Here is a 13,420-nt window from a genome sequence, read left to right on the forward strand (position 1 = left end):
CTTAAGATCGGGGTTGCTAGCCCCTCGATGAAATGGTCCCTCAGTAGGCGTACATCAATGTCCGGTGATTTGCCCTTTACCAAATCAAAGGCCCTGTTCATCCTGTGTGAGTACTCCATCACACTCTCCGCCATTCTCTGCTTTAAGCCCACGAATCCCGATAGCAGTTGCACTCCCGACCGTCTCTCCCCAAAGGTCTCCATAATCAGATCCAGCACCTTATCTGGATCTGATTGGACGGTCCTATCGAGGCACTTAACCTCTGCCCTAACCGTTTCACCTATACTACCCATCAGCAGTCTTAATCTTTCCTCTGGTGACATATGTCTCGAGGCCCAGGCCGCTTTGACCTCTTCACTGAACCTGTTGGTTAAAGTTGGGTCTCCGTCCCCGTAAAATTTGTTAATATGGGACTCTCTGGGTAGGACCACTATATGGGTCTGCTTCTCGTCCAGAGTAGACATTTTCTTCCTTAAGTACTAAAAAAAAGAGAGTTCTTTCTTACCGTGTGTGTATGAAAAATTTTTCCTCGTTCCTCAATTTTCACAGTTCCTGAATGTCCGAATTCACACACACACTAAACACAGTTATGCACAAGGTTGACTATAGGTGCCTTAAACGGCAAGTCTAGTTGAATTCATCCTGATCGCAGCGCCAATTGTGACGAGCGAACATTTATCCTGCCGACAACGCCAATTGTAACGAGCCAACAGTTACCATGCTCGCAACGCCACATGTAATGAGACCTAATTGCCTGTAGTGCCACGTGTTAACGAGTTTAACCACTCATTCTAGACAACATTGACCACAGTATAGATACTCAAGATGCAGGTTCGCTATTGATCCTTTATTACATGAATCAAGAAATGCTTCATAATAACACAATAAATCAACAGGAATGCTTCTCAATAATAGTCTGAATCAACTGACCCCTAACAGTCCTTCACTAGGCTTTATATAACTGAATCCACATGTCTATAATCCTCCTTAACACAATACGGCTAACCCGTTCTATAACCGACTTGACATAGTCACACAGACTGACTGATCTAAGCGAGCGATGAAGATGGAAGAGAGCTCGCTGAAACGGGAAGAGAGAGAGCGAGTCCTGCCGTGCCCTCCTATTTATGCCTTGTATCCGTACTCGTCTCCGTACTTGTATTCCTCCGTAATCGATACTTGTACTCGATCTCCGACCACCAGTTGCGTAGTTCAAACGTACAGACCGTAAAATAACATCTGCGTCCTATCCATCAAAGTTGACAGGCCGTCTGAATACCGTTTCCCAAAATAGCACGCGTTGGCTTTGAGGTTGTTATCAGCCCGACCCAATAAGCCACCTGTTATCGGTTGCATCAGACCAACACTGTGTCTCGGCTTCTTGTTCGTTATCATTTGTAACTGGTAGTTAGGCCTACCCCAGTTACATATATATATATATATATATATATATATATATATATATATATATATATATATATATATATATATGTGTGTGTGTATTTTATATATTTATTTGTGTGTGTGTATGCGTGTGTATGCATGTATGGGTGTCTGTTATATGTGTGTGTTATACATTTCCTAGTTTGTAAACTGAGATGAACCAACGATACAATATGTATTTGTACTATACGATCTTAGATAGTGCAAAGATAAATTATAATTTGCAATATCTTAAACTTCTTGTTACAGTGTTACTTACTGTAGTGTTTACTGATAATGTTATATATCAAAATTGACAAAAAAGGGTGTGTGTGTATTTCTTTATTTCTCTTTTTCTTGTGGGCAGGGGTGTTATGTATCAGAAATATTGATCAGTATTATACTACTGAAGGCATTTCCCTTGAGTTAAATATCTAATAGCTGACCGAATGACTAAATCTAAAGAATTCTTTTTCCTCAGACACATCATGTTCGCTTTATCATTATTTTCCATCATCGGCTTGAGATGACTGATATTGATTTACAATTGTAATACTTCGATCTGACATATACAGTCATTCATTTTAAACAGTTCACATGTTACATTACGCTAGACGTCCAATTGTCAAGTTTAGTCGTGATATACAATTGCCTTTTGTAAAGGTGATTTAAGGTGTAAAGGAGAGTTGAGAGGGTCTAAGCCCTAAGCGAGATAATACATTTTTTAAATTTATTGATTTTTTTTTTTTTTTTTTTGAATGATATCAAAAGATTTATTTGATTGGTTTAATGAATACAAAAAAACTATGTAGAAAACAGAATATTTACTAAGTTGATGTTCGCCAACTCAAACCAGATTGAATGGTTATACAGTATCATAAAGCTACATAAGCAATATTTGCATCATAGCATGTTTGTTTTATTAAAACAATGTTGTAGGGAGTTAAGCAGTCATTAACAATTACATATTCTTAAAAATAAATCTATGATGACACAGGAAATACTTTTTTTTTTTTTTTTTAAACTTTTATTTGCAATTAAAACAAGTACATCAACATCAAATTTTTTAACATAATTTTGAACACCAAATGAAAACGAAAGGTTTGCAAATGTACATAATGAATATTTACATGATGTCATGTATTTAATTATAAAAAAAATTGCAAAGGATGACAGTAAAAGGGGTGAAGGTCAAATGAAAGTGTCAGAAGTCTGGGTGGGGAGAGGAAAGGAAATTTTTCAGAGAGGGTCAATGGGACGCATTTTCTATGTAGGGAAACAACTTGAGTTGACTAGTTGAAAGGGTGTTGTAGTGGTCGCATTGAGTTTTCAAAAGGTTGCAGTGTGAAAGATGAGGGGAAAGAGACAAGATTTAGAACTTTAAATAGGTTCTGGATATTGATGTTGCGGTGGGTGGTGGGGTCGTTGGAGCAGTTAAAGGGATTGTGGGGTTATCATGTCTGGGGGTAAAGTGGATAGAGGGGGAGAGAGGAGGGGGTAGATTTTTTTTTTATTTTTATTTTTATTAATTCAATTGTTTTAAACATTTAAATCAGTAATAATAATATATTTGATAGATTTTACATAGCATCAAAGACATGAACAATGAACATCAATTGCATATATAATAATCAAAGGGAAAAAATAAAATGGCATAAGAACTAGATTAAAATAAGGTGTGCAAACTAGGTTTCTCTTCACAGCTTAGTTTAGTGTGCTGCGGAGTCAAAAGTTCACACTGTAGCCACCCATGGACAGAAATAGAAACGACTGTGGAAGAAGGGTCTCTGTAATCACGTACTGATCTATCATTCCAAAACTTTCCATGACATAAAATTGACCCTTGGCAATGAGGGCACGCTACCTTGAAACGTCCGCCAGTCCGGTTGAGTGGGGGGGGGGGGGGGAAGTGTGTGTGTGTGTGTTGGGGGGGGGTTAGGTGGGTATCTCTTTCTACCATTCAGGTTGTGCATTTTAAAACCCGGGAAACAGAAGACTGTTCTAATGTTAATTTACTTGGGGGCTGATCGAGTGATGTTTGGCTTGAGACTGTCTAAATTAAAATTAATACTTTATTTCTTTCTTTCCTGTATATTTCTTTTTTTTTCTCAGTTAAGTGAGAGTTCCCAGTCTATGTCTTAGCTTTGCTTGAAATATTTCTTTTAACTCGATGTCCGTGTATTTTGTGAAAAAATATCTGACTTTATTCCTAATTTGCCATATAGTCGATCTAGAAATAGCCATTGCTACTAGTCTGTTCTCGTCTTCTGTTCTTTGTCTAGTCTTGTTAATTAAATTAAGTGTGATTGCTTTATTTGTTGTGGCTGTTTGATTGGTGGTGTTTAATATTTTCGCAAGTGTTTGCTTTGTTTTCTGTACTAATATACAATCTAAATAAATGTGTTTCTCAGTTTCTTGTATATTTTGTTTACACGTTTGACATGTTATTTTAACATTTTGATTTGACTTTGTATTTCGTGAAACTGGAGTTGTGTTAAAAATCAGTCTGTATGCTATTTCCCTTTCTTTTGGTGTAATGCGTTTATTATGTAGGTTTCTAAATGTATCTTTAATGTCTATTATATTGTGTTCCCTGGCCCAACTAATTCTCGTGTATAAGGGTGTCGCTTGTTGTTTGATTAGGATGTCGTATATTTTTTTTTGTCTTCCCCAATAATGCTTTTGTTTCCTTGGAATGTTGCTAGCGTTTCTTTTTTTTTAAAATTTATTGATTAATTTTTTTTTTTTAGGTTTAATATTACTTTTATTTTGTTTACAGCCATTTTATATTTTTTGTGTAGATTAACAACGTATAAACATTAGACGTTTCGGATAGAAAATAAGTCCAATATCGCGTGTATCTGTATGGAATATCTAAAAGAATTCTCATCTATTAATGTACATATTTTAAGGTTTTAGTCAATATTAAGTCTGTAATAAATAAAAGAAAAATGGAAGTTAGACGTCAAGATAAACACAAGAAAAATGCGTACATTTACAATTACGATAGCCAGTGAATGAAAATAATACATCTCCAGCTTTCATATAAATCTCAAAAGTTGTTGAAGCTTCAAAATATTTTTCTTTAGTATTAACATTACCGAGCCTAGTCAGCGCACGACCAGATTTGTGATAAACCCAAGCTTCCACAGCACGATCTCCTGTTTGTTTTATTGTAAGACTTGCTTTATACAGGCCATCAACAGGGGCGGTAAAAATTCCAGTGTTTGGATCAAAATGGTTACCTACGTTACGTTCTACAGCACTGAATGTAATAACTTTGTATCCATGATATCTTTTCCCGTCCCAGCGACCTTGTGAAGCAATAAACCCCGGTGTAGAATGTTTCACTTGTTCATTGGCTATTGTCTGAAAATCATTTGACAACTTTAATAAATCTTTTTCCAGAGATTCATTCTTCTTCAGTTTTTCCTTGTTAGTCTCTAGGTTCCTGTTACTTGCTTGAAGAATTCTGTAAATGGGCAACAACCTTTGTTGTAGAAGTTGACAAATCACACCATGCTTAGACAGTAATTTTTCTTGTGTTGTAGAGATCAAATCAGAATGTCTTTTAATTTCTTGGGTTAAATGTTTTGTTTTGTCTGTGTGATTCTGGATCTCTTTGTTTATTTTGTGTAACGTTTTTTCATGTTCTTTCAAATCTAGAGATAGTTCCTCTAGTGTTTTGATTGTTGTTGATTGTTTTTCTTCTAATTTTTTAATTACTTTGTTCATCTCTTCTATTTTGTTATCTTGTTCATGTTGTTGTTTTCTTAAGTTTTTGAAATTCTGTTTTTGTTTCTTAGACACATTGTTAATTTTCATCACCATATCACTCTGTTTTGTTACAAAGTTGTCTCTCCATTGCTTTATTTCTGATATGTCATCTTCAGTCTTTTGTTTTGTGTCTTGTAGAGAAGTTAATGTTGTTTCTATATCTTCAAGTCTACTTATTGTTTCCGCATGACTTGCAACAGGTGTAGAGTCTGTTGAAACGTTTTCTTCTGTTAATTTTAAACTTTTACTTTTGGGTGTTATCTTATATCCTGTCATCTTTGTGGATTCAGTGAACTTGTCTGTATGTTCTAGTATTGTACTCTGTGCTGTTGCTACAACCACAACTGCATCTTTCAATGTCATGTTGGTGTCAGAAGTGTTGTGTATACATTCTATTACTCTTGTTTTAATTTGCTGTACAAAATCACTGATGCTACTCTGTAGATGAAAACTTGACTCATCCAGTAGATCAAGCTGTGTAGTTAAATATTTCTTTAGGTGGTCAGACATTTTTTAGATCTATGATCAGTCAGCTGATATAATAAATATTATAAATTTATTGATTAAAAGATTGTAAGGCATAAGGCAATAAAAGTTAAAGAATAGTCATGCTTCTTTTTCCAGTATTTTAGAGATTTTTGTTTAGAAACTATAAAGTGTCTGTATGTCAGTTATGGGATTAAAAATGTACACATTTTACACATTTCTACAAGTTTTAAGTAAAATGGAATTACCTTTATTTTTGTAAACATAAATTGTTATCAATTATTCTTAAAACTAAAAAAATGGCGTGGGAATGTTACTCTAATGGCAAGATAGAAATCAATAGGCATTTGTCTCCCCTGACACCGAATGTTTTGTTATGCGTGTGGCGGCCTCTTCTGTAGTTATGCCATCAATTCATTTGTCGCCTTGTTTACTTTCTTGTAGCCTATATAGAGAAAGTCTTGTAATCGTGCAAAAAAAAATCGAGATTTTTACAAATCTCGACTTTTACACCTCAGTGATACGGAAAAACATAATTTTGCAATCTTGTCCGTATGTCTATTTGTCTGTGTGTGTGTCTGTGTGTCTGTTTGTCTGTGTGCCTTTGTGTCTGTGTGTAAACACGATAACTTGAGTACCGTTACAGCTAGGTTGATGAAATTTCATATATAAGTATTTTATCAAAATCGTAGATCCGTATCAACTTTTGAGCGATTTCCGATAACCGGAAGTGGTACTTTTTCTACTTTGAATTTTTCAAAAGCCTATAACTTGAGTACTATTTCAGATAGATAAATGAAATTTCACATGTAAGTAAAAGATCTAACTCTCTACCTTCTTTCAAATTTTGAGTAATTCCCGTTGACCGGAAGTACTAATTTACGCTATTTCCGATTTCTCAAAAAACGCATGTAAATGTATAAAGTACTAATAATATTGCGCACTATTATGCACAATTCATTTGGCGTTCATCTGGTGTGCAATCCTTTTTTCTACGCGATTTTATTCTACTTTAAAAACTTTAAGTATTTAAAATGGAGTTCCCATCCCCTGTTGTTTTATATAAGAATATTCGAGAAAGTTGAGGGGAGATATCTCCCGGTTTATTTTATCTGGGGCCTACCAATGTCGGGTTTCGGCGGATTTCGGCGGGTTTCGGCGGATTTCGACCGTCGTGGATATATATTCTATCTGAAATGGCAGCTCTATGTTCAAATATAAAGTAGTTAAATGTCTAGTTATAAGATTGTGTTCAGTAATTCTAATACAATGTAGTTCAATACGTCTGGGGGTTCCTAACATGGTTTCCATTGAACCCTAGGGGTCGGATGAGTCAGTCTAAGGGTTTCAGCGGAGGTCAAGACACACATCCGACTCACATGATTCACAATCGGATTTTTTCAGAGCGGACAATGGAACTATCTGAAACTGATGGGTTCGATACCTCCAAAAACGTTAGGAACCGCTGGTTTAGGTATAAGATAGTGTTCAATAAATCTAGATATAAGGTACCTAAGTATGCCCAGATGAGTAATTCGACATGACTGGAAAAACGGTAGTTGAAGATTTTTATATATAAAGATATCCCATACGTGCTAATATAATGCAGCTCTATCTCGCCATATATACCGCAGTTTAATATTTCTATTTATAATTGAGCTATATATGTCAATTGATAATGTTGTGTAAATTTGATATAAGACAGCCAGTTTACAATACATTTAAAAAAAACATTTCAAACATGTTGTTAAAATAAAACGTTACACCATAAAATTGTACTGTAACGAAGAAAAGCTTACACTGAAAATCGAAATTGTACTGTTAGAAGAAAACGTTACATCACCACACAAAATTGTACTGTTACGAAAAAAAGGTTCATCGCAAAACGAAATTATACTGTTACGAAGAAAATGTTACACCGCAAAACGAACATGTACTGCTATGAAGAATAGGTTAGATCGCACTATTGCTATGAGTACGAGTCAACTTTTTATCAACCTCATGGGTTGGAGACGGGGTGTTCATGTCTAGAGACACGTATATTTTAATTGACGATAATTTGCGTTCATGAACCGGATAATTATATTTTTTCGTAAAAAAAAAAGTGGACAAAAAATGGCTTAAGGCAAAACCGAACGTCTTCAAAATGAGACGTAGTTTTTTTTTTTTTTTTTTTACATATCTTTCGGCGCTGAGAGAAGGGGGGATGGATATAAGGGGACACAAATTATATTAGTTCGCAAAGGGAGCGATAAAAACATTATGGAGTTTCTTCCCTTTATTATCCTATCCCTTATGGGAGAAAAAAAAAAACGGCCAAGATAGCAGTTTTTATAGGAATGACATTTTCGGGAGGGAGCTTTATCTCCCTCTATCCGCGGCAGGGATGCCGATGGGCCTTGTCTTAATTAATCAACATTGTCTTAATTAACTCGGCCACTCACTGCGATGGAGAGTAAGTATTTACCGGACAGAGTGGTTCTGATGATGGCCAAATTAAGTATACAGTTAATTAAGCTAATTTGGAAAAAAGGAGTTTAAATCAGTGGTTCTTAAACTGGGTTCGATTGAAACCTTAGGGGCTCGATGAGGGTTTAGCGGAGGTCAAGACACACACCCGACTTGCGATTCACGATCGGATTTTGTCAGCGTGGATGATAGAATGTTAAGGATTCGGTGAATGCGCGTATGAAACTGGTGGGGTACTTCAAAAATGGTTAAGAATCACTGGTTTGAATGCAATGAAATGTATTGTAAAGTTGTATAGTTTAGGAATGGTAACACATTGGAGAATTATGTGGAAACATTAAGTTAAAATTGGTGATATGAATTGATGATCTTGTGGTTATGTTAATAAACTGAATATGTTTTCATGGCTCTACCTCATATATCCAACTCCTGTAAATACCCACAAACATACAGACTAACGTGACACCAAACATACAATCACACATAAAACAAAACATACAGACAAACGTAATAACAAACATACAGTCAAACGTAATAACAAACATACAGACAAACGGTAAAAACAAACATTCAGACAAACGTAATTACAAACATAGAGACAAACATGAAGATAAACCCAAACCCAAAGATCCACTACAGTAGCGTAGCGAGGGGGGGGGGCATATGTCCCCGGGCGCCGACCTTAGGGGGCGCCAAAATGGGTTGGAAAAATAAATTGAAAGGTTGAGGGGGGTGCAAATCGAAAGTATGAGGGGGGGGGTGCAAATCGAAAGTTTGAGGGGGGCAAATCGAAATCTTGAGGGGGGTGCAAATCGAAAAGTTTGTCCCCGGGCGCCTCTGATCCACTGGCTTTTACACGATCTAGCGAGAAACGCTACACTAAACCTGCAATTATACTCGAAATAAAACAAACACACATGCAGACGAACATACAGACACACTTGCAACCAAACATACAAACAAACATGGATGCAAACACATATTTGCATAGACAAATTTGAAATCAGACCATCAGGCAAATAAGCAGCAAAATCGAAATATTTTAGCCTCATAAAACATGTATGTGTTTTAATACTAATTATTAAAAAAAAAAAAATAGAAAAAATAGAAAACATGAAATTCTAGACTTCTCAAGGGAGAAAACACCAAAGTGGATAATCACCATGGCAACCACCTACACATTATTTTTGTGACAGAAAACTGTACATATTTGATCTGTTCTCTCTCTCTCTCTCTCTCTCTCTCTCTCTCTCTCTAAATCTCTAAATCTCTATCTTTTATTTCTCTCTCTCTCTCTCGATCTGTACATCCATAGCATCCACTTATCCACTTATCATCATCCACTACAACAGGAACTAACAGTCCTGGCGCCTTGCGTTTTGTCTTTAAAGGGTCACTGTGCTATTAACCAGAGTTTCTTTCAGACAATTTCCTCTTTGGGGGAGGGGAATTTAAAACTGGGGGGTGGGGGTGAGCGGGGGGCGCACTTAAAATTTCAGGACTGGGTATTACGGGTCAGTTGTAAGTTAGATAGAAATAGGTTAGAATAATCTAGAATTTAGGGGAGAGTGCGTGTGTGAGTTGAGTTTACCCTAGAGTATTGTTAACCCTGGTGTGTTGATGTATTGTTATCCCAAGGTCGAATGCGGAATAAAAGTTGTAGTGAATGGTTGTCAGGGTTAGTTGGTAGCGGTTAGTGCGAAGGCGACCCTGTGACGTTGAACGTGAAACTAAATAAAAGTATACTATATGTGTCACGAATCGTTGTTGTCGAGTTGAATCACTCCCGGACGTAACACTGGGTTAGTTAGTTATCGTACTTATTTCCTTAATAAAATATGTTTTTAAAATTTCCTCCAGTAAAGGGCGGATGGTAAGGGGGGGGGGGGGGGGTGAAAGCTGTAGGCGTTTTCCTTCAAAAGAAACTCAACTATTACCCAGCTGTATCCTTAGTTAGGCGATCTGTATTTTGTTCTGAGAAGGGGATAGGTTATTTAATAATTCATTACATTAATTGGTTATTTATTTATAGTTAAAACACTGTTAAATCTAACTGAAAACTAATTAGCACTCTACGAACCACAGCGACAACTGACGGTTCTTTACATGTTCAAACGTTCGGATGCCAAAATGTGTTTTCTATGTAAAGCTAAAAAGTTATTTACAACGACAACAATAAAAGGTCTACATATTTACACGTGATTTAAATAAATCTAAACCGAAGATATCGCTCGACAGATCTATATTTTACATGTTCATCCCCCCCCCACCCCTAAATCTTATTAGCGATTATGTTAAAACTATACAAAAATTAAGTTATCTTCACATATTGCTACACTACACCTGTAAGCTTGCATGCTCTACTTTTGAAAAACTCGTGTTACCTGTGAGTACATAGATGTCCAGGTAATACTACACCTCAGCGACGTGTGTTAAATGAAAATGTTGATAAGATGTGTAAAAAAAATCTGCCTGAGTAAATTTAAATATGGAGTTTTAAAAAATTAGATGTTTTGATATTTTAAAATTTCAGGGGAAATAATAAATACTTATGTTGGCTAGTTTTAGTAAAAGATAAAGATAACATTATAAAATAGCAAGTAACTATTTAGCAAATGTTAGTTATAACGAATTTAATAGCATATAAGAAATTCTCTAACTAAATAACAATGTTTTGGAATTTTGAATTACTTCTGGGATATATCTTGCAATTAAACACTTGTATTTTTCTATTCATAACCGCCTACTTAGGTGAATTGAACGGCTGTTATGTTGGTAGAAGTGTTCTTTGTTGAATCTAATTTAAATTGTCAACGGGAATGTTAGGAAACGAAAAACTGTTTGAGGACTGTATAGATATAGATGTTTGAAAGGGAAGAATGTTTGCTTTGATGTGTCTCATTATAATAACATAACTTTTCCGATTGCTTAAAATTTGTATCATTTTAATTCTCGGTAATCAAATTTTTTTTCAGCTCTACTTAAAAACCCAAATTCCATCCCCCCCCCCGTTCCCTCAGCCCACCACGCCGAGAAAAAAAAAATCCATTGAATCATCAATGAATTACACATTTGCATTTTCAGTTTCAGGTTGGTTTTTTTTTAAATTTTCTTTATATTTAGACGTTTTGTATCAGATCTATTATTAGTAAAACAATCTTATTAGATCTATGTATAAGTAAACCATCTTAAATGAATGAAAGCAGGCTACAAGTAAGAAAGAAATATTACTATTGTAAATCTGTATCAGTCCTCACAAGCCGATGATGAAAACTGTAATACTAAAGCGAACACACAACTGACGCTATTTATTACATGTCTGAGGCGAAAAAAAAAAAAAAAAAACGGGAATGTTTGGAAATGGATCTCCTGGCGCTCTCTGGTCCGGTGGCCCAACGCCTGGACAATCTTATAATGTTCCTGGTGGTAAATACATGCCTTGCAATGGATCCTCTGAGCGCACCCTGAACCCCATTGTTATGGGATCATCTATTCTTGGGGTTCACTATAATGGTGTTGCTGTAATTGCTGCAGATATGCTTGGTTCATATGGTTCCCTTTCAAAATATCGTGACTGCCCTAGGCTTCTGAAGGTTAACGACACAACAGTGATTAGAGCATCAGGAGATTATGCTGATTTTCAGTATCTTTAAAATATTATTGAACAATAAGTTATTGATGAAGAATGTCTCAATGATGGGTTTGCCTGGCTACACACCAAAAAGTCTACATAGCTGGTTGACAAGAGTTCTGTACAACCGCCGCAGCCAGTTCAATCAGTGGCGTAGGCAGGGGGGGTTAGGGGGGGGGGGTCATAACCCCCCCTATAGACCCCTCGGTATATATATATATATATATATATATATATATATATATATATATATATATATATATATATATATATATATATATATATATATATATATATATATATATATATATATATATATATATATATAAAGTATGAGGGGGTTGCAAATCGAAAGTTGGAGGGGGGGGGGGATGCAAATCGAAAGTTTGAGGGGGGTGCAAATCAAAAGTCTGAGGGGGGGGGGGGTGGTGCAAATCGAAAGTTTGTCCCCGGATAAAAATTGGAACCCCCCTTGAGACGATCCTGGCTACGCCACTGAGTTCAATCCATTGTGGAACACATCTGTCATCGCTGGTATTGATGAGGGCAAGCCATACCTGGGTTATGTTGACAAAATAGGAATGGATTATGAGGCTCCATCTATGGCTAGTTGTTTTGGTGCATATCTGGCTCCGCCCATTATTCTTGATGCCATGGAGAAGAAGCCTGGCATGACCAAGGGTGAGGCCGTCCAACTGATTGACAGGTGTATGAAACTTTTGTTCTACAGAGATGCCAGGGCCTTCAAGAAGTATCAATTAGCCGTTATTACAAAAGAATGAGTGGAACTTAAAGGACCTATAGCATCTGATACAAACTGGGAGATTGCTCATATGATCAAAGGGTATGATGCCACAAGCAACAGAGTGAGTCATCTTTCAAGTTAATCCACTTCATTGAAAATTAGAGGAAAATATATGTTGTTTTGTAATTAAAAGTTATGTTAAAAATGTGTATGTATTGTGTGTGGGTTGTTTTATTAAATTGAACCTTAAACTGCAAAAAAAAAATAAAAAATTATTGCAATTCATACGCAATTAATTAGCATACATAAAAAAAAATCAGTTGTAAAAATGTTTTAATTATCTTTTAGTATCGCTATCAGAGCTAGAAGATGTTTTTTTTTTACAGTAGGAGGTCAAAACATGCAATAAAGATGGATTAAATGCTTTAATCGGGCAGATGAGGCTCGCTAGCTAGGGACAGCCACTCTTCTTGGAGAGACAACTCCAAAATAAAACAACTTCTGCCTTATAGTTTGCTCTTGGTTGGACAAAGGCTATGGAAACAAATCCAAAAAGAAATTTTATTCAAATTTATTCAAACAACGGTTACAATTGTAGGCCAGTGGCGTAGGCAGGGGGGGGTTAGGGGGGTCATAACCCCCCCATAGACCCCTCGGTATATATAAAAAGTATGAGGGGGGGTGCAAATCGAAAGTTTGAGGGGGGATGCAAATCGAAAGTTTGAGGGGGGGGGGTGTGCAAATCGAAAGTTTGAGGGGGGGTGCAAATCGAAAGTTTGAGGGGGGGTGCAAACCGAAAGTTTGAAGGGGGGGGGGGTCGCAAATCGAAAGTTTGAGGGAGGGTGCAAATCGAAAGTTTGTCCCCGGGTAAAAAATTGGACCCCCCCCCC

At 36.3% G+C, this 13,420-nt stretch overlaps 2 protein-coding genes across 2 annotated transcripts; one reads left to right on the forward strand and one right to left on the reverse strand.

Moving 5' to 3' along the window:
* Positions 1–4,380: 4,380 nt before the first annotated feature.
* On the reverse strand, positions 4,381–5,728 carry LOC131952026 (putative leucine-rich repeat-containing protein DDB_G0290503). Its single transcript, XM_059314491.1, has one exon. It carries the CDS (start codon positions 5,707–5,709, stop codon positions 4,381–4,383), a length of 1,329 nt encoding a protein of 442 aa, XP_059170474.1. The 5' UTR covers positions 5,710–5,728.
* A 5,776-nt stretch (positions 5,729–11,504) lies between these two features.
* On the forward strand, positions 11,505–12,567 carry LOC131952027 (proteasome subunit beta type-4-like). Its single transcript, XM_059314493.1, has 2 exons — positions 11,505–11,797; positions 12,396–12,567. Exons 1-2 carry the CDS (start codon positions 11,505–11,507, stop codon positions 12,565–12,567), a joined length of 465 nt encoding a protein of 154 aa, XP_059170476.1.
* Positions 12,568–13,420: the final 853 nt, after the last annotated feature.

The sequence above is a fragment of the Physella acuta genome, unplaced genomic scaffold (assembly GCF_028476545.2).
Source record: "Physella acuta isolate Inbredline_101_S28 unplaced genomic scaffold, ASM2847654v3 ptg000845l, whole genome shotgun sequence".
In the NCBI taxonomy this organism is placed as follows: Eukaryota; Metazoa; Mollusca; class Gastropoda; family Physidae; genus Physella; species Physella acuta.

Coding starts and splice junctions, on each gene's coding strand:
- LOC131952026 (XM_059314491.1), bottom strand. CDS start 5,709: ATGTCTGACCACCTAAAGAAATATTTAACTACACAGCTTGATCTACTG.
- LOC131952027 (XM_059314493.1), top strand. CDS start 11,505: ATGTTTGGAAATGGATCTCCTGGCGCTCTCTGGTCCGGTGGCCCAACG. Junction 11,798..12,395: donor GGAGATTATGCTGATTTTCA/GTATCTTTAAAA, acceptor ATCTATGGCTAG/TTGTTTTGGTGCATATCTGG.